Raw genomic sequence first — 22,634 nt, 5'->3', positions numbered from 1 at the left:
CGTTATGTCATCGTCGGTCAAAAAGCATCAACACGTCTTCTCTTATGGTGTTGGAACAAAAACAAGGCAGCAGTAAACACGCTGCCCGTCGTTAACGATGCATCAGTGTTTGCTTTTACAGGTGAAACTACTTCTGCAGTGAATCATTCCTCCCAGCTTTCACTTGTGTACAAAATGCTGCAATTACTGTCTGCTTAAAGGGGAGGAACATGACATTGGTTGTAATGTTTGTATATTACCAAACCAAGAAGGAGTGTTTGTTGAAACTAGCTCCACTCTATTTTATTTATTTGTGTTTCGTAACTTTCAGGACGGTAATTTGTCTGCAAGTGTGAGTTAACGTCAAAATAAAAGGTATTTTTAAACATGTTTGTGTGTCTAAATGAGTCGTAGGTACAACATGTTTTGGAGTAGCTCCAGTTTTTGTCACTGACAGGCTCAGACTGTTATTTTAAGTGTCTGACAACATCACAGACAGGATCCCTTCAGATACAGACCAAATCATTCTTTAAAGCCACCAGACCCCCATCACAAAAACACTCATTTTAGAGTCATTTAACACTGTAGTTGCTGGACTACCGCTGACTTTAACGGTTAGTGTGTTTGTATTGTTGTGTGACTTTAAAGTTGTAGATGGTTAATTTAGATTAAACAAAATATTTGTTTAACAAAAACACAAACCAGTCAAGGCAGTGGTAGATAAGTAACTACCGTTTTCTGTGAGGTTAAATTGTTGTTTTTGTTTTATGGAGTCTGGTGGTGTTAAAGAGAGTGTTAAAGAAAATAAGTGAGCTTTAACAAAAAAGTCTCTTTAGGGATCCTTTCTGCTTCAGTATGTTTTACGACACTATAGCTGTGTCTCAAATCAGGGGCTGCATCCTTCCTGAGGACGCTGTCTGTTAAGGATGCATCATTGGTAGCCTTCGTAGACGCTAAGACCGAACTGAAATGAGACGGTCTGGTCTATGAAGGATTTCTTGTTTGTGTCACCAGCTCTTCCCGCCCTTACTCACCTAGCAACAGGTAGCTAGCTGGCAAACTAGCTAACATACCTTATGTCATGTTACTAAACGTATTCTTTCAAAGATAATTTGTTTCAAGGCCCCTTTCGTGTTTTAACATTTGTATCGTAGCTCTTTGTTTGAGTTGAAACAAAAACTTCCTCGGCTGCTTGAGAGTCCGCCACCTCCTTTGAATTGGCACCCAATAAATCTCGGGATACGTCGGGCCACGAATGATGCACCAGATGGATCGTTCCTGGCCCGGGAAAAGAAGGACGCATTTGTCGGCAGCACCCGAAGGAGCCTTCAAAAATAGGAAAGCGCTTTATGCGCCGCTGTGACGCAATCAAATACATCTTTTGAAGGATGCAGCCCCTAAACTGGGGCACAGCTTTGGAAAAACAGTCTGAGCCTATTAGTGGAGAAACAAACACTAGTAGTTGATCGGTCAAATTTCCCTTTGAGGATTATGTTGCAGCCATCAAAGCCCGTCTTGCGGCTGCTGGCGGAAGCAATCAACTGAAGCTTTTCCAAAAAATGTTGTACCAATAATAATACAGGACCCAACCATGTAAATAATGTAAGTATAGCAGAGGTGTGCACTTACATGTGTGGGGAGACCTCGTAGAAGTTGACTCCTCGGTATCGCTCCATGTGGTTCTTGGTGTAGATCTCCAGGTCTTTGTACGGGTTCACTGACACCAGCACTGAACCGATGTACGTCTGACAGAAAGGGAACACACTGCATGAAAAACACGTTCACCCTCAAGCCTTCTGATGTTTTGTTTATCCACTACTTGCAATATTTCTATCTGCACATTTAGATTTATCCTGTGATCTCTACTTTCATCTGTCCAGCCAATCCTTTGCTCATTAAAGGAGTCTGTCGGACGGGATTAGACTGGACTGAAGTGGGTTTAGATGTATAAGAAAGAGTCGTCTGCTTTCTCTTCCATTGTACTTTGTTCCACCATCTTGTCTCAATAAAACATTTGAAAATAATTAAATGACAAAGACTGAACTGTATTAGTTTTGTTTCCAGACTGCAAGACATACATTTGAACCCGGCGTATTGAAGTAAAAATGTACAGTAGTTTAATCCTAATCAACCGCAGGACGGCACACCAAAGGTCAAGTGTAAAATGGGTTTAGGAGAGGCTTAAAGGTCAGCCGGTCCAAGACAACAAGAGACACATTCTTAATCATTTCTGTGATTTGTTTGTCTTAAAAGTAGAAACAATGGCACCAGGGTAGTCAAAAATGTTTGATACTTTTCGACACCACGTTTTTAAACCAAACATTTTTACCTTCGATCGCACCGAAAGGAACCGAAGCTTTAAAGAAACAACAGTCACATTTTCAACCCAAAGCTGCTGTGATAAAAAAAGAGAGCAGCTGTGGTCGAGCGACATAGACAGGAAGTGAAGAGAGCGAGCGCCGTTAATGTAAATAAAGCAGAGAAACAGAACATTATGTTCTGATTGTTTCACAGCAGATAAACAACAAACTAAGGCGCCCACACCTCCGTACGGCCCTGCAGGAAGGGACAGGGTTTAGTTTTTATAGGCCGAAGTCGACCGTGTGTGTGTCTGCTCCGCCCTCCGTCACACCTGGAGCTCTTTACAGCAACGACACAGTGGACTGTTCTCATTCACACAACGGCAAATCTGTGAGCTCCCTTTCACGTCTCATAAAGATGCAAGAGTGACGATAGTGTGTGTTGCAGACAGACAGAGAGCAGAGCAGAGAGACAGCCATGTGCCCAGCGATGGACGTCCAGACACTGTCCCAAACACAGCAGAATAATGAGAACAATAGGACTTTTAGTTGCCGTGGTATCGAAACAGGTATTGCGTAACGTTTTGTTTTACTGGTGTCGTATCAAAAGGTTAAAATCCTGGTATCGTTGGTATCGAATTAAAAACCGAATTTAAGGAACTCTTCATTAAAAATGTCACAAAAAAAAAAAAGCGACCAAACCCCAGAAACCCATCCTTCATCTCTAATACAAACACATGCAGGTAAACTGCAGCCACTCACATAGATGAGGTTCTCTTTGAAGCGTTTGCGCAGGTTCTCTATGAACGCCGCCTCGCTGGTGTAGTTCTCCAGCAGGACAAAATCCTGCACGCCCACCCGGTCTCTGGCTGTCAGGGCCGACTCCATCATAGCCCGGACACCGTCGCTTGCCACCACCTGGAGGAGGACAAGCAGGGAGGAGGAGAGGTTAGAGACTGAATATGAAGACGTAACTGTCATCTATTAAACCCATCACATGAGAGGAGAAAAAGGAGAAATGAAAAATGAAGGGAGTCGCTGCACATCACACATAATCCATCCTCATTAGGGGCGAGGGGGAGAGGACAAGAGTAAATGATTTAAATCAGACGTCAGTGCTGCACCAACTAAGAGACAAATTACTAGTAAAAAGCAGTGAAAGCACAGGCAGGTTAACATTTAAGTACCAGGTAGATGTGGAATTCAAATTGTAAAACCTCCATTATAACTTCTACATTTTACACCACGGAGCAGAAAAAGATCCTCGAGTAAAAAGAAAGAAATGGAGCCCTAAGTCAACATGTCGTCGCTGGTTTGGCATTTACAACACATGTTCTGCATCAGTCTGAGAGCTATGAATCAATTAATCATCCATCTACGCTCTCTACATCTTTTCAGCCTTTTTCACCCTCAGGTGTGCAAAAAATCACAGGTTATGAACTCCTTTTTAAAGTACAAAAAACAGCAGTTATCAGTTGAGGAAAGGAGAAGCTTATCCTGTTCAGGGCGAGAGGCGGGGTTACACCTGGACTGATCGCCAGTCAATCACAGGCCTGACACATCGAGACAGACAACCTTTCATGCTCACATTCAAACCCACGGGCAATTAAGAGTCTAACGAGCGTGTCTTTGGACTGTGGGAGGGAGCCGGAGTACCCGGAGGGAACCCACGCATGCACGGGGAGAACATGCAAACTCCACACAGAAAGGCGAAAACGGGTACTCGAACCAGGAACCTTCTCAATACAAATCCAGTATTGTAATTATTTTAATCATACAACTGTAGTTGTGCCTCAACACATCCTGTGTACACACAGACGGAGCATTAAAGCTACTGCTGCTTCGCTAATGTGCTTGTTGACACTTCTCCTGTTGCACGTTGTCATGAGCACAGAAATATTAAAATTAACGATAATGAATGTAAAGAGGACTTTAATAAAAAGAGGTTCTCTTTATAAAGAACCCGAGGGCTACTGTCTTGGCAATTTGATATTTTGTTTTGTCTAAAAAATGTCAAGAAATGTGTGAAAATTTTTTCAATTTGCCAAAGGGGATTGTCGTGTTCAGACAAAACAAGACAATTAAGAAAGTCAAGAGTTAAAAACACAAAGATATTAAAGTTACCGTAACAGCGAAAAGCTAACAGGGACAAGAGAATAAATACTTTCACTTGTAAATCATTAAAATGGTTGTTAATTACTCGTCTGTCAATCGACTAATCAAGTAATTGTTTCGGCTCTTAATGAAAGGCAAAACTACAGGCTGTTAGGCGCCTTTTCAAAATAAAAGCCCCGGCCTGGAGTCCACATTTCTTGCAGTATAACCATTTGCACATCATTAAGCCCTTCCTGTCCCATAAGCTCTCATCACATCCCATCTCCCCCTCCAGCTTTCACCCAACAATAGAGCACATTCAGACCGATGCCAGGAACAACTGTTTGAAGTCTAGAAACCATCCACAGACCTCAAACTAAACTACAACACAAAGAGAGGAGACTTCCTGTTTGTACATCATCCAAAGTTTTCATTTAAAACAGCCCCTCGGCGATCTTATCACCTCTCAAAGTGACATGAAGCCAAGCCCAGATGTGTGATTCTCACTTCAACCAGTGCATCAAGTCACACCCAGGTTGCACATGTCTAGAAATATAGAGCACAAATTTAGAATAAGAAACGAGGTAAATTAACACTTACAAGTTTAACATCGCTGACACGTTTGCTCAGGAAGCCGTTTTCTAAAATAGAGGCTTGAGTTTTGCGCATAAGGTTGCGAATGTCGGCCACGTCCATGTTTAACTTGTACTGAGACTGTCAGAACTAAAACCAAGCAGAGGCAGGGGCAACCAACGCAGGGACAGAGACAGACAACACACACACACACACAATGTACAGCAGGTGTTGTTGTTGTGCTAAGCTGTACAGAAGTGTTCGTCCCTCAGGAGAGCAGAAAGAAGAGACGGAGAGAAAAAGGGAAGAGAAAGCTAGAGGGAGGAGAGGACTTATTAATTAGCGCTGGGTGAGACAGGAGGGAAAAACAGAGGAGGGAAGAGAAACAAATTAAAGTGAAGATCGGCGCCGCAGAACTATGATGATACAAGGCTAAAATGTACGTTGATAAAGACAATAAACTTTACTTGCTATCGATCGATCTAACAGCCACTTTCACGTGGGAAATACATGCACTAAAAGTCAATCTGGGTTTTTATAGCTTCATAGCTTCCTCTCGTCCAAATATGGTCACATCTGCCTCCAGAAAACCACCATGGCTGCTGCCAAACCCCAAACTTGAGGCCTCATTTACACAGAAGAGAAACCAATGGGTGACGTCACAGTGGCTACGTCCATTGTTGACACAGTCTGTGGTGCGTATACACAACTTTAACACTCACAGGCAACATATTCATATGTTAGAAGCAACAGGTCAACACAAGTGGGTCAATACTAGGGGAGGAACAAAATGTCAATACAGCAATATAGTATCTTCTTCTTGACCCGTGCGATACAATTATCGATATGCTGGCGCAAAATATCGATATTTTAATTCACAGTACAACTATACGGCGCTCTTAACAGATTTGCCTGCGATTTTGACTCACCGCGTCACTACTTCATGACTCTTCAGGGTGACTTGAAGGGAAATTAATCAGCCGAAGAAGAAGTTAATAAGATATCGTGATGTATCATTACATGATTTTCTTGCAATATATCAATTATCACTGTATCGTGATATTATCGTTATCGTGGACCACATATTGCGTATCATATCATATCGTATCGTATAATATTGTAGCGTATCATAGTGTATGGCATAGTATCGTATCATATCGTATTGTATCATATTGCCTCGTATTGTATCATATCGTATCTAACATATCGTATCCTATCGTATTGTATTGTATCGCATCATATTGTATCGTATCGTATCATATCGTACTGTATCTATCATATCGTATCCTATCGTATTGTATTGTATTGTATCGTATCGTATCATATCGTACTGTATCTATCATATCGTATCCTATCGTATTGTATTGTATCGCATCGTATCGCATCGTATCGCATCGTATCGCATCGTATCACATCGTATTGTATCGTACTGTATCGTATCCTACCGTATTGTATTGTATCGCATCGCATCGCATCCTACCGTATTGTATTGTATCGCATCGCATCGTATCAAATCGTAGCGTATCATATTGTATCGTATCGTATCGCATCATATCATATCTATCATATCTTATCCTACCGTATTCTATTGTATCGTTTCATTTCGTATCGTATCGTATCATATCGTATCAAATCATATCGTATGGAATCTTATTGTATCATATCGTGGCGTATTGTAGTGTATCATATTGTAACGCATTGCATCGTATCGTATCTATCATATCGTATCGTAGAGTAGCGTATCGTATCGCGTCATATTGTATTGTATCTTATTGTATCATGAGTTACCCTGCCATTCCCCCACCTAGTCACTACAACATTATAGGGAATAATGCAACAATCAGGAGCGACCTGCAGGCAGGTCAATGATTATTGACGGACCTCTTTCCAAACAGTGTCCGTTTGTTTGGCTGCACCGTAAACAGAAACACCAGCTGCTATATTTCTGACCAAGTAGCTTCTTGTCGAGTGTTTACTGTAGTTCTAAACCACTTCGTGTTACTATAGTAAACATGAGTGTTGCAAGATGCTCCAGGACTGAAGCCTGAAGGTTTACAACTTGAAGGGAGGAAAAGAACAAATCGTTTTGGAAAGCTTAACGGGAATATTAATATCTTAAGTATTAACACAAACATGTGAGTTTGCGTGTTTCACATCTGAAACATCTCAACATGTTTCTCTCACTGCAGGACACCGTGAGCTCTGGTGACCTTTTGTTTCACACATCCCTACAGAAAGCAAAGAAACACAGCTGTGTGTGTGTGTGTGTGTGTGTGTGTGTGTGTGTGTGTGTGGGTGGGTCAAGTGCGTGGTGTGTATCTGACAACATTCTGTGTTTAAAGTTGTGAAACTTCTCACTTGTCAGCAAACATTATGGACGATATTTACACCACTTGAGTTTGCTGCAGATAAAGAATCTATGTTTATATCTGATGTTCATTTCTATTAATGTTATTTCTGCTAATGCTCAATAACCACTTCTTCTTCTTCTTCTTCTTCTTCTGAACACGAGCACACTGCTGCTGCTGCAGCTGACAACATATGAAACCTCTGACTTCCTTTGTAGCTGGAGGTGCACGATCAGGTGATGAAACCAGCAGAATATTTGGGGCCCCAAAACAAAATTATGGGAAGTTCATATCGCCACATTTTGCAATGACAACTATAGAACCCTGTGAACCTCCCATAAAAGCACTATACAGTTCACTGCTGCTGCCTCAATGGCCCCTCAGAGGGGCCTCTTCTAGGAGTGATAGTGGATCAGGAGAGAGAAGTGCTCGCCTCACCTTCTAACCTGGACTGACCAGCTTGTGCAGAAAATGCATATGCTTAAAAGGAAGATGAAACCTAATCAGCTACTGTGAATTACAATGACATGCAGCTGTTATAGAAAGTTATGCCATAAACTAGAACCTGTCCGTTATATCTGTTGGCCGATATAATCGGGCAGAACTGGTTCTGTCACAGAGATATCAGCGTAAAGGTCTTCACATATGTGCCACCAGGAAACGTTTTTACAGACATAATGCAGAAAACAATTCTTGGGGTGATTCAGAACTGTAGTCATCACATAGATTGACAGGCAGAACGCACTCACAGCTGTTACATATCCTTCAATCTTAGAAATCCTCAGCTACCTTCTAATGAAGACGTAGCCTCTGGATTTTGGGGGGCTTCCAGTGTAGCTAGCCTGGAAGCGATAAAGAATATATCTGGTCTAAGCGCTGGTCATCGTTTAGAGTCAGATTAGCAACTTCAGATGCCAGAATTGATGAAACATGGAGATGCAAAGTCTATGACAGGATTCTAACCTGCACTTAAACCGATCAGCCATAACATTATGACCACCTGCCTAATGTTGCGTAGATCCCCTTTGGCAGCCTAAACAGCCCTGACCCGTCGAGGCATGGACTCCACTAGACCTCTGAAGGTGTGCTGAGGTATCTGGCTCCAAGACGTTCCTCCATGGATCGGACTTGTTTGTCCAGCACATCCCACAGATGCTTGATTGCATTGAGATCTGGAGAATTTGGAGGCCGAGTCAACACCTTGAACTAGTGGAGTTCCTCAAACCATTCCTGAACCATGTTTGCAGTGTGGCAGGGCGCATTATTCTGCTGAAAGAGGCCACTGCCATTAGGGAATACTGTTTCCATGAAGGGGTGTGCTTGGTCTGCAGCAATGTTTAGGTAGGTGTCAAAGTAACATCCACATGAACGGCAGGACCCAAGGTTTCCCAGCAGAACATTGCCCAAAGCATCACACTGTCTTCCCTTCTTCCCATAGTGCATCCTGGTGCCATGCGACACACCCGGCCATCCACGTGATGTAATAGAAAACGTGTCATAATATTATGGCTGATCGGTGTACATGCAGATGTCTGTTTAAATAGAGATAAGATGCTTAAACGCTGTCAGACAAAAGCCGGTGGCTTCTGGGATGTGGTCGACGTGTTCCGCCCCTTTTGCTCTTTGCACAGATTGTTTTCCTGCATACAACCAAAGCCTGCTGAAACGCTAACGCTACTCAGATTACAAAAAGACACGCACAAAGCGTGTTTAAACCAAAGGTGAAGAAATTAATCACCTGGAAAGAGGCTGAATCACAGTTCGGAGTAGCAAACCTGACGTGCATTTACTTAAAGGTGTCATAGTTTATTACAAAACCCTCCAAATATTATGGCGCCTGGGAGGAAAGAAACCAGAGCCGTGTTTCCTCCCCTCTCCCCTCCTCTTCCTCCTCCATACATTCTGTCTCTCATTCACTTTCCCTCCACGTTTCAGTCCCTCGCCCTCCCTCTCCCTCTCTCTCCATTACTTCATTGTTTCCCAACGCTGCTTTCACTGTTTGGCTTTCCTGCGTGCGGTGCTGCACACCGGACCTCCACCCGCTCTCAGGAACACAACAAGTACCCGGTTCTGAGATGTCGTCATGTTTTCCAAATCCTGTGCAGCAAACAAGGCCGCACAGAGCCAGGTTAGCAAGAGGAGACCTGAGGAGACCTGAAACTCGCTGCTAACTCCTCCACCTGTGCTAATGTTTGATTTGTACGAGTACAGCAAACCAAACAGGACATTCACAGAGCATCAGGGCTTTCTTTATGTCAGGAAAAGTCTAACTGCAGAGGTGTCTGGGTGTCACTTGAGATGGCACTCAGGTGATACTCCAATAGTTTATCGTAAGTGTTAGCATGCTAGCACGCTTAACTAAGCAGGTCAATACCAGTCCCTCCAGAATTTCCTGATTTTGCAGCAGCTTTTTTAAAAAGTTGCAATGCAAGTTGTGATGTTTTTGAAGCTTTATTTTTTGTGTAACACATCCCACATTCACTGTGAGCGACTGGGACAAAAGCTACAAGAAAGCCACGTGTTGGCTGAGCGAGCCGTCTGTGTTCTGACATCATTACCGTTTGTTTCCTGTGACGAGACGTCAAATAAAATGTGTGAAAGTTGACTGAAACTAAAGTAGAACAGCTCGTGGTCCAATGCTAACCATACGCGCAGGAAGAACCTACACGTTAACGTTGTTCTACTTGTTATTTCGGGTGCTGGGTGAGTGTAACAGCATTGAAAAGAGACATGGGGATATTTTTTCTTTAACATATTTGTAACAGAGCCTCTGGTTGGTGGAAGGAAGTAGCACAGTCTCTGATTGGTCAGAGATAGACTCAACACAAGGCATTGGGAAGTGGCTACGTGGACAGCTAATACCTTTTAGCAACATAGATGAATGATCACAAGAAGACATTGAGTATTGGATTTACTCTTATGGATTCGATGTATAGTGCGGAGATAACAGGGTGATCGGACAAAATTGCAAGGTCGCAAAAATGTGCGAAACATTTGAAACGATTGGTTGAAAAAACATCGCAATGCTAGCGTTAAGTCAAAGTCCTGCTGAGCATTAGTACAGCCTCACTTGTAGTCTTGTCACACTCCAGTTGAACCATTCACACCATATTCACATTTTCCTCTGATGTCACACTTAAGTTGGGAAGCTCAAAACCTGTTATAACGTCTGACTACCGTGTTCCAGGTTGCTTATGGTGTAAAAGTAGGGAATCTAACAAATAATCACCACCTCACTTCCTCCTGATTGATCAGCAACTAAAAACACAACAGGGCATCATAATCTTGAGCGCTATCGGGCCTTATTTCATTATAAAACAGACACTTTAGACACTATAAGCATATAACCACTTCCTAGCTATCAGTGGCAGAATGCTAACGTTAGCTGTTGTCTAGCGGTGGATAATGGGTTATTAAATATGTTGTTTTATGTTGAAATATTCCCAATGACGCTCCAGATTTTCACTTTCTCTTGTTGTTAGATGATCAATCTGGAAGCAGCGATTTGTCAGATTCCCCTTCGTTTATATGGAGCGTCAAACACAGCAGTACGACAATAAAACAGGTGACGTCAGAGGAAAATGGTGAATTGGACCAATATTTAACTTACATGTTTAGACACACAGACCAAGATTTGATGTGGGATGTCAGAGATTAGAGGTTTAGCATTTGTTAAAACCTGGTTTACAAACACTAAATATCAGTTCTTTCCATTTTAAGCTTTTAAATTATTTGTCTTTGCTTTAATCCCTCCTTTCTCTTTCAAATAAGAAACCAGACGAGCCACCACATCTTAGCGGAGCGGAGAAAGGGGGAGAAAGCAGAGGGATTTGATCATCCAGCCGGCCTGAGAACAATAGCGACTTGACCTTTACATCGCCCTGGGTGCGTGCAGAGCTCAGATGTCACACTGTTTATGTAAACCTCATCTAACCTGCTTCTTCCAGAGCACCGTACAGTGCTCAGGATGGAAGCACTTTAATATCCACTACAATCATAGAGCAAACAACCAAATGAGAGGCCTGCAGTTCAGATGAAGAAAGCTTTGAGCTACTCGTAGAATATTTTTGCCCTTTTTCTGCATTTTTCCACCATGAATCAGTCGCCTGGCACCGACTTCTCCTCCTCTCTCATCTGTTCTGCACAAGCTGGCAGAAAAAACGGGGCATGATGTGCAGAAATGTTGAATGTGAGTTTTGAGACATGAATGTTGTCTTTGTGAAGGTGTAATAAAGCTATAATGATTCAAAGATTCTGACATCAGGAGCCATGCAAGAGCTGAGGGTGCCCACAATCCAACCACAGGATGTATTGAAAAAGGAAGTGGCCGACAAATCACAACATACGCCAACCAGGGAGACTCTGCTTCAAGCCTATATGGTGACTTTTTAGTCTCTTTTCAGTCCAACCTAACCTTGGGGTAGCCTAAGGGTCCGGGTAAGCTGGAGCTAATCACAGAAAAGAATATAACCTCTAAGAGCCAAAAAAGTATCCAAAATCAGGGTTGTCACGGTAAACGCATGACCCTAATACCGCGGTTATGTGACGCCAACCGCGGGGTGGACCCAGCGATGTTGCTCGGTACGCGTCCAGCGTCTCTGCCGCATTAAAATCTAGAGGGACGCAGTAAAGTCACTATCCATACATCACAGGGGATGCACCTCATCATCCATACAGGACGATACATTATGAACAACATTACAAACAGTCATCAGCAAAAGAAACCTCGCCGTCAGAGCACTGCTGTTTCAACCCTCTGCGCAACTAATCGGCGCAGACAAGCCCGTGTGCAGTCTCGCGACATGCTAGTTTAGCCGCTACAACAACAACGAGCCATCACAGATTTTATTTCAACAATTAATGATACGAACTTAGTAGCCATAATAAATTTGTGCTTCCACTGCTCATGCTGTGTTTACTCGTGTCGATGATGATTTACCGTCTGGGCAATGCACTGCAGTGAAAAAAACAAAACGTACTCCGGCAGCGGGCTGAGGCGGCAGTTAAGCGCTGAACTGCAAGGGGTGTTAGTTATTCACGAATTCGGTACCGTCACAAAATAGCAAAATAACATGAGCAGAGTCCAGTTTCTCAGACTCTTTCGCTGCTGGAGACTTCATAGAGCAACAGCAACAGCCTTTGCTAACGCTAAAGCTAGCACAAAGGAATAGGGATGACAGGTTAGAGTTGGTTTTTATTAACATTTATAGGTCTTTTTTTGTGGTTTACATAAAAGTAAGTTAGTTTTCTAAATGCTTTTCTATTTTTGTGTGGGACAATAAACTAAACTGCAACTGTGCAATGGTGAAGGCCTGCAGCATTGGGAGAAAACTTTGTGGCCACAGGGGCTTAGTGTATGTTAACCCTAAAACTCAACACTTTATTCTTTTCCCTTAAAAATACATAAAAGGTTATTAAAGTAATATCATGCAACAGCAAATACTCAAAAAATGGCTTCAACTATCGACTACTAGAAAGTCTTTAGTTGGGGGCAGCGCTCATAGAAACATAAGGAACAGACAAGAAGAATTCCTAACTGGAGGTATATATATCGTATGAAGCCACCTCATGTTAGCACGTGTGTCAACATAAATGCAGGTGAAGTAAAAATCCAGTGATATATCATCGCCATAGCATTTCTCCATTCCACACCTGCACAGGATCCAAGCTTATTAACTTTTTCATGATAACCACGGAACAACCCTGCAGGCTCAGCATGTTCACTTCTACCCCGAGAGACTGAGGCGTCGCTCTGCAGAGCCGTCAGACAGGTGGGACGAGCTAGCCTAGTCGCCTGCAGGCTGCAGAAAGCAACCTTCCTACCTGAGGGCATGTGGGTCCAAACAACACAACGTGCAGCTGGGAGTGCTTTATAGATCACTGATTCACTAATGACACAACATGGTTTAAATGATCCAGAGCAAGAGAAGTAGTGCGATGCGTTCCTACCAGCTCCAGGTGCGCTGTTCGACGTAGCTTATCCTGAACTTTGATCTTGATTTAAAGTGGCAGGGAACATTTTTCTTACAGCTACAGCCTTTGTTTCAATAATTACAACCTTTATAAAATACAAGTGACAAGTTATGTATTTGTAGGAATGAAAAGTTGCTCTAAGATCTTAAAAGTTGCTGATTTTTAAACCCAAATTGCTGAAATATCCAACAAAAACTCCTCGCATTAGCACAGCTGCAAAAACAAGCTACAACTACAATAATAGGAGAGATTTTATTCATCTATATTGGACAAGCAGCTGAGGTTCCCCTTGGTTTTACTCAGCTGTTTTAGTACCGAGAAGAGCTCAACAAAAGTCTTTTACTCTGTCAGATTCACTCGAGTAACTACTTTTTTAGTCGATCAGACGCAAGAGTTTGGCAGCACTCACTTACCCGACCCCACCGATACTCCATGAGGAAACAACTTCCTTTCTTCAAGTCATCCGGTTTGTATTCCAGGTACAATAATCCAGTTTACAGAGCCACTCAGGCGCGGCTAACAGGTCATATGTCTTCGCAGCTCCGACCTGAGAGCCTTACGAGAGTGAGCCGAGCCCAACATAAACTACCTATTGAACTGGAGTCAGATGCCCTGCAGGCAGCAATGACAACTGTGTCAGGAATCTCTCAGTGCATTGTACCATCCGGACGAGTCTGTCAGTCGTACTGCTCTCACACACGCTGTCGTAGGAGCAGAGAGAGAGAGAGAAGGCTCGTAAAAATTGATCAAGTCCATATGGCTGCATGTGCCAGAATGTGGGGGTAAATATGGAGGTTAACTGTGGGAGCTCTGCCGGAGAACAAGTTTCAGCAGTTTAAATACCTGCAGCATCAAGAGGGGATTTTACAGCCTCTGAAAATATGACTGAATATGAAAAAGTGAATGATATGAAAGTTAAGAGTCTCGTGAGGCATCCAGAAAAAACTGAGTGAAAAATGAAACTACAGAAACCTGGTTGAGCTCGTTTGCTGATAAGACCGTTTGGTGAGAGTGTGTGAGCCGGGCAGATAACGTTTAACATCTTCATGGCTCCAAAGCTTTAAAATGTTAAGTCATTTACGTCAGACGAGGAAGCAGAGGACATCTAAACTGTTCACTGAATGCTTTGGTATAGAAATCATAGTAGTTAGCTTACACAAGCTACATTAGCATGAATGCAATGCTAAATGGTAGCTCTGTAGCTTCAATCATAGACTGCCAAACCCCCTCTATCGCCCCCTGCTGACTGGCTGCAGTATAGGTCATAAAGCCCGCCTCCTCCATGTTAACAGATGGGACATGAGTCAAACTATAAAATCAAAATACATTTTTCTCAAACATGGTTTCTGTCATTATAGTTAGTTCTTATCATGCTGATTTATGTTTACGTGTTCATTTTTCTCACAAGTTTACTTTTAATTAGTTATTTGATGCTGTCAAAAGGGGGTGTGGCCTCATGATTGATAGCTCTGTTGACGAATCAGGCTCCTGCAGTGAGCAACAGCGAGAGGAGACGTAACTAACACCAACACTACAGTCACTGAACTTTCCTTAACTGTAAATATCTGCTTCAGACCGACACATGAAGCTGTTCTGCTGTTAAATACGCCGACGTGCCGGAACTTTTCCCGGGGTTTTTTTTCCAGTAAGTTAAGTGTGTGTTTTGGTTAACAGAAGTGGCTACTGCGCAACTCTGGCTCCAAATGACATCACCAATCACGGGGGCTATTTTGGTTTCAATATTATACAGATCTAAACTTCTTCTGCCAAAAATACACAACTGCGGTCAACCGTCAGGACCTGCTTTCGTCAATGAAAAAACGTGCATGATGCTCACGCTGGGTGTAAACAGCCAAATAGCTGCTGTGTGAGCTTCTTATGATTGGTTCTTAATATATATCTTAAACAATGAAGACAAATTCAAACCAAATATCATAAAAATGTACAAAAACTTTAACCCAATATTTTGACTCTGGATTCACACTAGTTTCTTATACTTTTAGATGTTTACATTTATTTACATTAGACCCTAAATTACATACTAAGAAGGTTATTGTGGATTTGGATTTCTGGTGACCTGAAGCCTTACGTGAGGAGGATTAATCAACACACATTTTTCATTAACACACTCACTCTTACTCTCATTGAAAGCCAAAGAATGCTGCCCGGCCACACAACACCACCATGAGATTGCCTCGCCCTGGGGCGGTGCAAACACACACACACACACACACACACACACACACACACAAAAGTTGAGGACACACCTTCTAGGATATGAAACAGATTCTAATTCAAATAGCTCTGACATCGATGTGACACATACAGAATGATGGTGTAGAAGGATGCAGAGATGAAGGAGGAGAGTGACAACAAACAGACTGTTTCACCTGAATCTGCCTCACCTGTGCGTCCTTGAAGTTCAAGAGCACTCTGTCAAGGTGGCTACACAATAAAGCAGCTCCTTCCACTTAAATAAACTCCACCTCTCCAACCAAACGCAAACCCTTCTCACACATAACTCCTCACCTCTGACACCTTTAAATGCAAACTCTAAAACACAATAAAGTTCCCCCCTGACTTTTCCGCGTCTTACCAAAGGTCTGTACTTCATGTCTCCTGCCCTGCTCTCGAGTAATTCAGCCCGGGGTTTTTTTCGTCCCTGCAGCGCCGATATAGTCCAGCTCTAAGAATGTGGCCTCCAGCGCCGCGTCCCACCACTATTTAGCCGAGAGTTTGTTTTTAGAAGCTCGCCCCTCGGTGCAGAGACCCAGCTGCCATAGCTTCTCCTCTTACTGCTGCTCGCACACGCTCCACACACACCTCGCTCTGTCTCTCCTGCTCGCCACTCGTTCGCCCACTGTTCTCCTCCCTCCCTACAGAGGAAATAGTCCCTGTGTTAGGTGACACATAACCCCCCTTCTTCCCTCTCTCTCTCTGTGTTTTCCTTTCCCTGTCGCCCTCTCCTCTCCACTTCTGCTAAAAAACTTACCATCGCTCCTCTTGCTCTCTCTGCTCGTAGGAGAAAAAATAGGGTATAAGTAAGCTAAAAAAAAAATCTCGTTTCATGTGCACACACACACATCTGGCCCAAACCACCCCTGGAGAGAAAAAAGGATGAGAGGGGAAAAATGTGTCCTCATGCCAAAGGGGTAAAGAGTTCGTGTGTGTGTGTGTGTGTGTGCATCCAAGCGTGCTTGTGTGAAAAAAGGGAAACTCTTAAGTAGTAAATGCCAATAAATAATCATCAGTTTGAGCCAAAACTGTTTCCTCTTCCTTCCCTCCTCCCTTTCTTCTCCTCCTTCTCTCCACGCTCTGTGATTTACAAGCTGAAGCAGAAAACCAGACAGGCAGCCAAGAGTCCCACTGTCATAAATATGGCTGCATCCAGCTCACACACACACACACACACACACACACACACACACACATCCTTACATATATACAATGATGCACGCATGCATGCACAAGGACTTACCATCGTTAGTCCAATATCATTACAGGAAGTGTAATTACTCCAGACCAGCGTTGCACACACACACACACACACACACACACACACACACACGCACACACACACTAGCTGCAGATCAAAGGCCTCAGCAGTCTAATGCATCTGCTTGTTAACACTAATAACAACTGACATCTTACAGGCACAGGGCGTGTGTGTCTGAGAACAAAGAGGAAGACAAGTTTCCACTACAGTCACCGGAATAAAACACGCACATTAATGAGTCTGAAGCATAAAGGTGAACTCTTTAGAAGCTACCTGACTGGCTGTCTTGCTAAGAGTAAGATAAGGAGACAGACACTAATCTTAATTATCACGCCGAGACCCCCCACAGAGCGGGCGCTGCCATCTTGCCCATTTCTATCCAGCGTGTGTGCAGTAGAGCAGCTTCTTGTGTCGGTGTGAAGCAGATATTCACGTTGATGGAAGGTTCAATGCCTGTAGTGTTAGTGTTAGTTACGTCTCCTCTCGCCGTTCCTCCTCTACTCTGCTACTCGGGAACAGAACGCTGCAGGAGCCTGATTTGTCAACAGAGCTGTCAATCATGAGGCCACACCCCAATGACAGAAACCATGTTTGAGGAAAATGTATTTGACGTGTATTTTGATTTTATAGTCTGACTCACGTCCCATCTGTTGGCATGGAGGAGGCGGGGCTTATGACCTATACTGCAGCCAGCCAGCCGGGGGTGATAGAGAGGGTTTTGAACTTTTCAGCGAGAGAGAGAAGAAGAAAATACTAAGGATTAAAGTTTATGGTGAAATCTGAAACCAAATGCTTCAGACATGTTTGAGACCTCACGAGTTCCTGCAGCCTGACACAGCACGGCGGTCTCTGCAGGTGAGGCTGAAGAGGCCACAAAGTGCAGCTTCAAAGAGCAGAGCAGCAGCAGGAAGGCGACGTTTTATAACCTCATTAGGATGACCCACTCCTTCCTGCTGATCTGAGAAAAAAAGGCCCATGAATCCAAAGAGCTGGTGCCTGCTGGGACTGTATATTCCATGTCTCTCGGCCCATTTAAAGTTACTAATCTTCAGCCGACACACTCCTGATTAACAGAGACGTGCGTGCCCAGGAGGGTTTATACTCTAAGAGAAGAGAGCTGGAAATGATGTAAGAGGACAATAAATCAAATATGGAGACAGAGGATGGCTTCAATTTGTCTTTCAAATAGATATTTGAACGGCTGTGAGCTTTGTCATTGTCTCTATTTCCCTCAGTCAGCTCTGAGGCTCACAGAGCTCAGGTTCAGAGTTGGTCAAGGTCGCTCCATTCATGCTTCGATTCATGTTTCCTTAAAACCACTCCACTGTCAAAAAAAGGGTTTCCAAGGGTCTTAAACTAAACACGATGAAAAGTCAAGTGTTGTTGTTATTTATACTTTCTACAGCCCTTTTTCGCACGTACACTCCTGACAATTTCCAGAGTTGCCCTTGTCTGTCAGGATGTGGGTCTAATGAGGCAGGGCATGATGTATGAAGCACGCCGTGGCCCCCCAGCTGGCGAACAATTTCAGTGTTAACCCTCACAGCCAGAAGCTCCTGAATCTCTTCCTCTCTCCCGTCTGCAGACCTCTTTGCTGTCGTCTTGTAAACGATTCTTCTTGTTCAACCTCGGATCTTTTTAATCCTCCTGTTCTCGCTCTTCTGGTTTCACACTGATTGCGTGATATAAAACCTCATCGCCCCACCCACTCGCTCGCGGGGAATGCTCTAACCTGCTGCATTTACACGTCGGCTCACCCTGACTTCTTGCGGATATTTTACTCGGAGGCTGGCAGGAAACAGTCTGTGAACTCGGGGTGAAAAATTCGCCCGTGTGCGCTCACACATGCAGCCCATCCGAACAATGTCGGAAATCTTCAGGAGGGCAGCGATGTGTGAAAGGAGCTTATGACACTTCAGGTGCTTTCAAGCCAGTTGACACTTGCTCTTATGTTTTTCTGCTGTCAAATCTTTAATTTCAACAAGTTGTTTTGGTATCGACCTCTGATATTGCCTAAAATGTGGCCTCAGATATTAGCAAGTATCAGTCAATGCACCGTTTAGATAAGTTATAAGCCCCCCCAAAACTCGTGTCAGGCTAATTAAAATGCGACTAAACAAACTACAAAAATAGCAAAATGTCAGAAATCAGTGATTCTCCAGGAAGTCTAAGTCGAGGATTGAAACATCTCTCATTTAACTGCTTATATTGCACACTTTACCTGTCGTTGAAACTTCAGTCAAACAGCTGTTATTCCAACTATTAATTATTATCGATGATTATTATTACAGTTAGTCTAAATAATTAAACAAATACATAAACAATGGTATACCTGTTTTTCTGAATATAGATGATGTTTTATGTGATTGATTGATATCTTTTCTTAAAGCATGTTAATAAAATAAAATGGACAAAAGAAATAATAATACAACAATTTTTAATAAATAATGTAACACAAAGCAAACAGTACATGTCTGAAAAGAAGTAGGATTAAGTGTTAACCATTTTATTCCTACCCATACTTAACATAACTGTAACATATCCAAGGCCGGCCGATTATCGGCGGCGATATTCGGCATTTGACGCATATCGGCATCGCCCTTTTTCTTTAATCCGACGACCGATAAGAGATCAATTTAAAACTGGGTTATTTCGGTTATTTTGATTTGAGACTCACATTTCTTTGCAAATTTTATTTCACTTTGTTTTATTTACTTTATAAAACTTCAGGAAGTTATTTATTCATTTATTTATTTAAATTTCCAGTTAACTTTATAAGAGACGCTGCTGACCCTGGGAACTCCCTGCGCTTTTTGCTTGTTTGTTTAATAAACATATGCTTAAGGGAATTTAAACAAAGTTAAGTGTTGGAGTTTGTATTATTCAAAATTTTGACGCCAATATTTTTACTTTTACTGCAAATATCGGTTATCGGCCTCCTTGACTACTAATAATCAGTATCGGCCCTGAAAAAACCATATCAGTCCATCTCTAATTTAAATATATCTGTATATTAAATGTATCCGTGTATTTCAGCAGCAGGCTGAACACTTTTCCTGCACTTCCTCTTTTATCAATAAATGTGCTCTGTCAAATCTGCAGCTAGCAGAGCTCAGGTAAAGTCTCGGTCAAGGTCGTTCTATTCATGCCTTTCATTCATGCTTTCTCGTCGCTCTTTAACTCGGACAAAAAGCCGCTTCAGGAGTCTTTCTGTGAGCACAAAGGTCCTTTACAAAACAGTGGGAGGTAAACTGTGCAGTGCAGAACTCCAACACGCTATCAAGAGCCATTCAGAGCTTCACTATGTTCATCCACAGACAGAGAGCAGGTGTAACCGTCATCTCTTATCAAAGAGAACTACAGGGACAAATGAAGAACACACCTTGAGAAAACAGCACTATCTCTCTTTTGCACAGCGCCCTCTACTGGTCACTTGGTCTGGATGTAACTCAATAATGAGTCATTGGGTTTTTGCTGAGGCAGAAATCAAAACGCCCGAAAATAACAGCATCTCCTTCTGCGTGCATGCTCGGAGCGACACACACTTTGTCCTCGACTCAGCGGTGTCAGAGGTTTAACTTTTTATACCTCGTTTGATCCCCCTCTCACTCACTCCTCTCTCTCACTCTCTCTCTCTCTCCTCTTTGCCAGGATAATCAGAGCCCCTGCTGCAGGAATCTGAGTAATGCTTTCCAGACGCTCTCTCTCTCTCTGTCTGAGAGTGTCTCTCTCTCACCACTGTGTTAGAGTTCACTGGACAGACGGCTGCAAAAAGGCGAAGACACCAGAGGGGATAGAGACGTTAAACACCCAGCATCTCATCTAGATGAATGTGTTTATTAATCTAAGCTAATGTCTCTGGCTTAAACCGACTTTTGGCAAGTGTGCTGGCTGTAAAGATGTGTGTGTTTGTCTGAGTGTGTGTTTCTGCAGGCTCATGCTGAGGCAGCATATTTGTGCTGAGTTGGAGGAAGGAGGGGCTGAATCTGACCCCGAGTATCTCACTCAGCTGTCGGACTTTAACCCTTTCTTATCCACTTTTCTTATCCCACTTCTGCTTCACTTAAAGAGTTATTCTACTATTTTTAAACCCTGTTTTTCCATATTTTGGGGTCTAAAAACTACAAGTTTTGGCTCCAGTAGTTTGCTTCAGCAGGCAGCAACAAATCAGGCCTTGATTTCAACAATATCATCCGTAAAGGCAAATGCACCCCATCCAAATACCTCCATTTAAAGAGCTTGTTATTGCCACTGACAGGCTTCAAAGTGTCTAATAATATTACAGAAAGTATCCCTACAGAAATAAACCTTTTTTGTTTAAGGAAAATGCCCTTTTTTTCACCAGAAAAGGCCATTACACTGATCTCTTCAGAGCCACCAGACTCCATTGACAAAAGCAGTAATTTTACCTAACAGAACATGGGAGATGCTTTTCATTTTTGTGTCATTATGTGTTACACAAATATTCTGTTGGAGCTGAGGAAAACATTTTTAACACAGAAGTCACACAATAGCACCAACAAAGTAACCGATAGACGCAGCGGTAAACCAGCAACTCCTGTGTTCTGCAGATTAAAAATGCTGTTTTTGTTAATGGGGTCTGGTGCCTTTGAAGAGAGCAATGTAACGGCTGTTTCTGGTTTAAAAAATAGGATCTTAGCTCAACAAAAAAGATGGATTTTTGTAGGGATCGTTTCCATAATGTGTTTAGACACTTAGAAGTTTTAGTGGATGTACTTTGATACAAGAAGGGGTTACATTGCAAGTGTTGCGAGTAAACAGTAATCTACTATGGCTGAACAAACAAAGAAAAGATGGATGACTACAGATACAACTTCAACAAGAAGTGAAAATCCAAAGAAAAAGAAACAAACTCGACGCTCAGATGAAGCAAACAGTCTGAAAAGGAAAGCGACCGTCAGCCAGGAAAATCGAGAGTTACAACCGGAGCCAACCGTGGACGTCACACATGCAGCACTGTCTGGATATCTGGGAAGTGTGCGCATGCAATTACCGTTTATCGCCATAGGTGGCGCCAAAGAGAACGAAACTGAGGTCTTTGAGATTAGAACTTTAACCTTGGAAAATAATTAACAAAGACCAAAACAACAAAAAACACATTATTATCAGGCTGTTCCTCCTCTATCAGAAACACAATCTGCCTGGCACTCATTTTCCTGCACACACTAGCTGAAGCAACTATACAGCATATTTAATCAATCTTTTACAGCTCTGGGGCTTTAAAAGATTTGACATAAAAGCACAATGAGGGGCATAAAGCCATGGAAACAATACAAACATTGTTTTTTATCTGCCATTTGGCAAGCGGAGGAGGTTTTGAACAATGGCTCTGATGTCATACGCAACCTTTTGGCCGTCAAGTTTGCTATTTTATTTACTTAAGAGGAGTGTGGTTATATAGTCCAGGTGTGAGAAGGGTTAATGATTACAGGGTTTACCAATCCCTCCGCCAAAATATGTGTGTGCTAGCTCATTAAAAGATGTCTAAGTAGCTCTCTTTCCTTCCTATTCAAAGCCCAGTCTATGCAGACCTGCTTCTTCATCACTCACACTCGCCACTTTGGGGAAAAGCAAATCAACATTAGGTTGTTTACATTGAGGGAAGAGAAAAAAAGCCTAAATCCCACTGACCACTTTGAGGGAAACCAACGTGACCTCGCCTCCGTGGGAAATCCGAAATGGGAACTTGACTTTCCCCTCCTGCTCCCTCGCTCCTCACTTCTCTCTCCTCTGCTCCCCTCCCCTCAAATTCTTCTTTTCTCTCTCACTTCCTCTGCAGCAGAGTTTGTTCAGAGCTATCTCGGGTATATTTAGAAAATTTTCCACTCATTCCGCTGCACATATGATCCG

The 22,634-nt window shown here is 42.8% G+C and overlaps 1 protein-coding gene across 3 annotated transcripts in view; it reads right to left on the bottom strand.

Annotated features, from left to right (window-relative positions):
• LOC138604551 (unconventional myosin-Ic-like) overlaps positions 1-22,634 on the bottom strand; it is a 76,750-nt gene that overhangs the window by 29,561 nt on the left and 24,555 nt on the right. Inside the window, exons 1-3 of one of the 3 annotated variants that reach the window (XM_069676482.1) lie at positions 15,864-16,494; positions 3,042-3,197; positions 1,609-1,724 (exon numbers count right to left, since the gene is read on the bottom strand). In XM_069676482.1, coding sequence (XP_069532583.1) covers positions 1,609-1,724; positions 3,042-3,197; positions 15,864-15,881 — 290 coding nt within the window. In that variant the 5' untranslated portion in view covers positions 15,882-16,494. Of the gene's footprint in view, positions 1-1,608; positions 1,725-3,041; positions 3,198-13,680; positions 13,931-15,863; positions 16,495-22,634 lie in introns of those variants that run through there. The other 2 variants (XM_069676481.1, XM_069676483.1) reach the window with 2 other exon arrangements.

This window comes from Semicossyphus pulcher, unplaced genomic scaffold (assembly GCF_022749685.1).
Source record: "Semicossyphus pulcher isolate SPU_LCO1_2020_fin unplaced genomic scaffold, fSemPul1.0.p SCAF_26, whole genome shotgun sequence".
Classification (NCBI taxonomy): domain Eukaryota; kingdom Metazoa; phylum Chordata; class Actinopteri; order Labriformes; family Labridae; genus Semicossyphus; species Semicossyphus pulcher.
The sequence above is the reverse complement of the archived record's forward strand: the minus strand, read 5'-3'. Positions and strand labels throughout refer to the sequence as shown.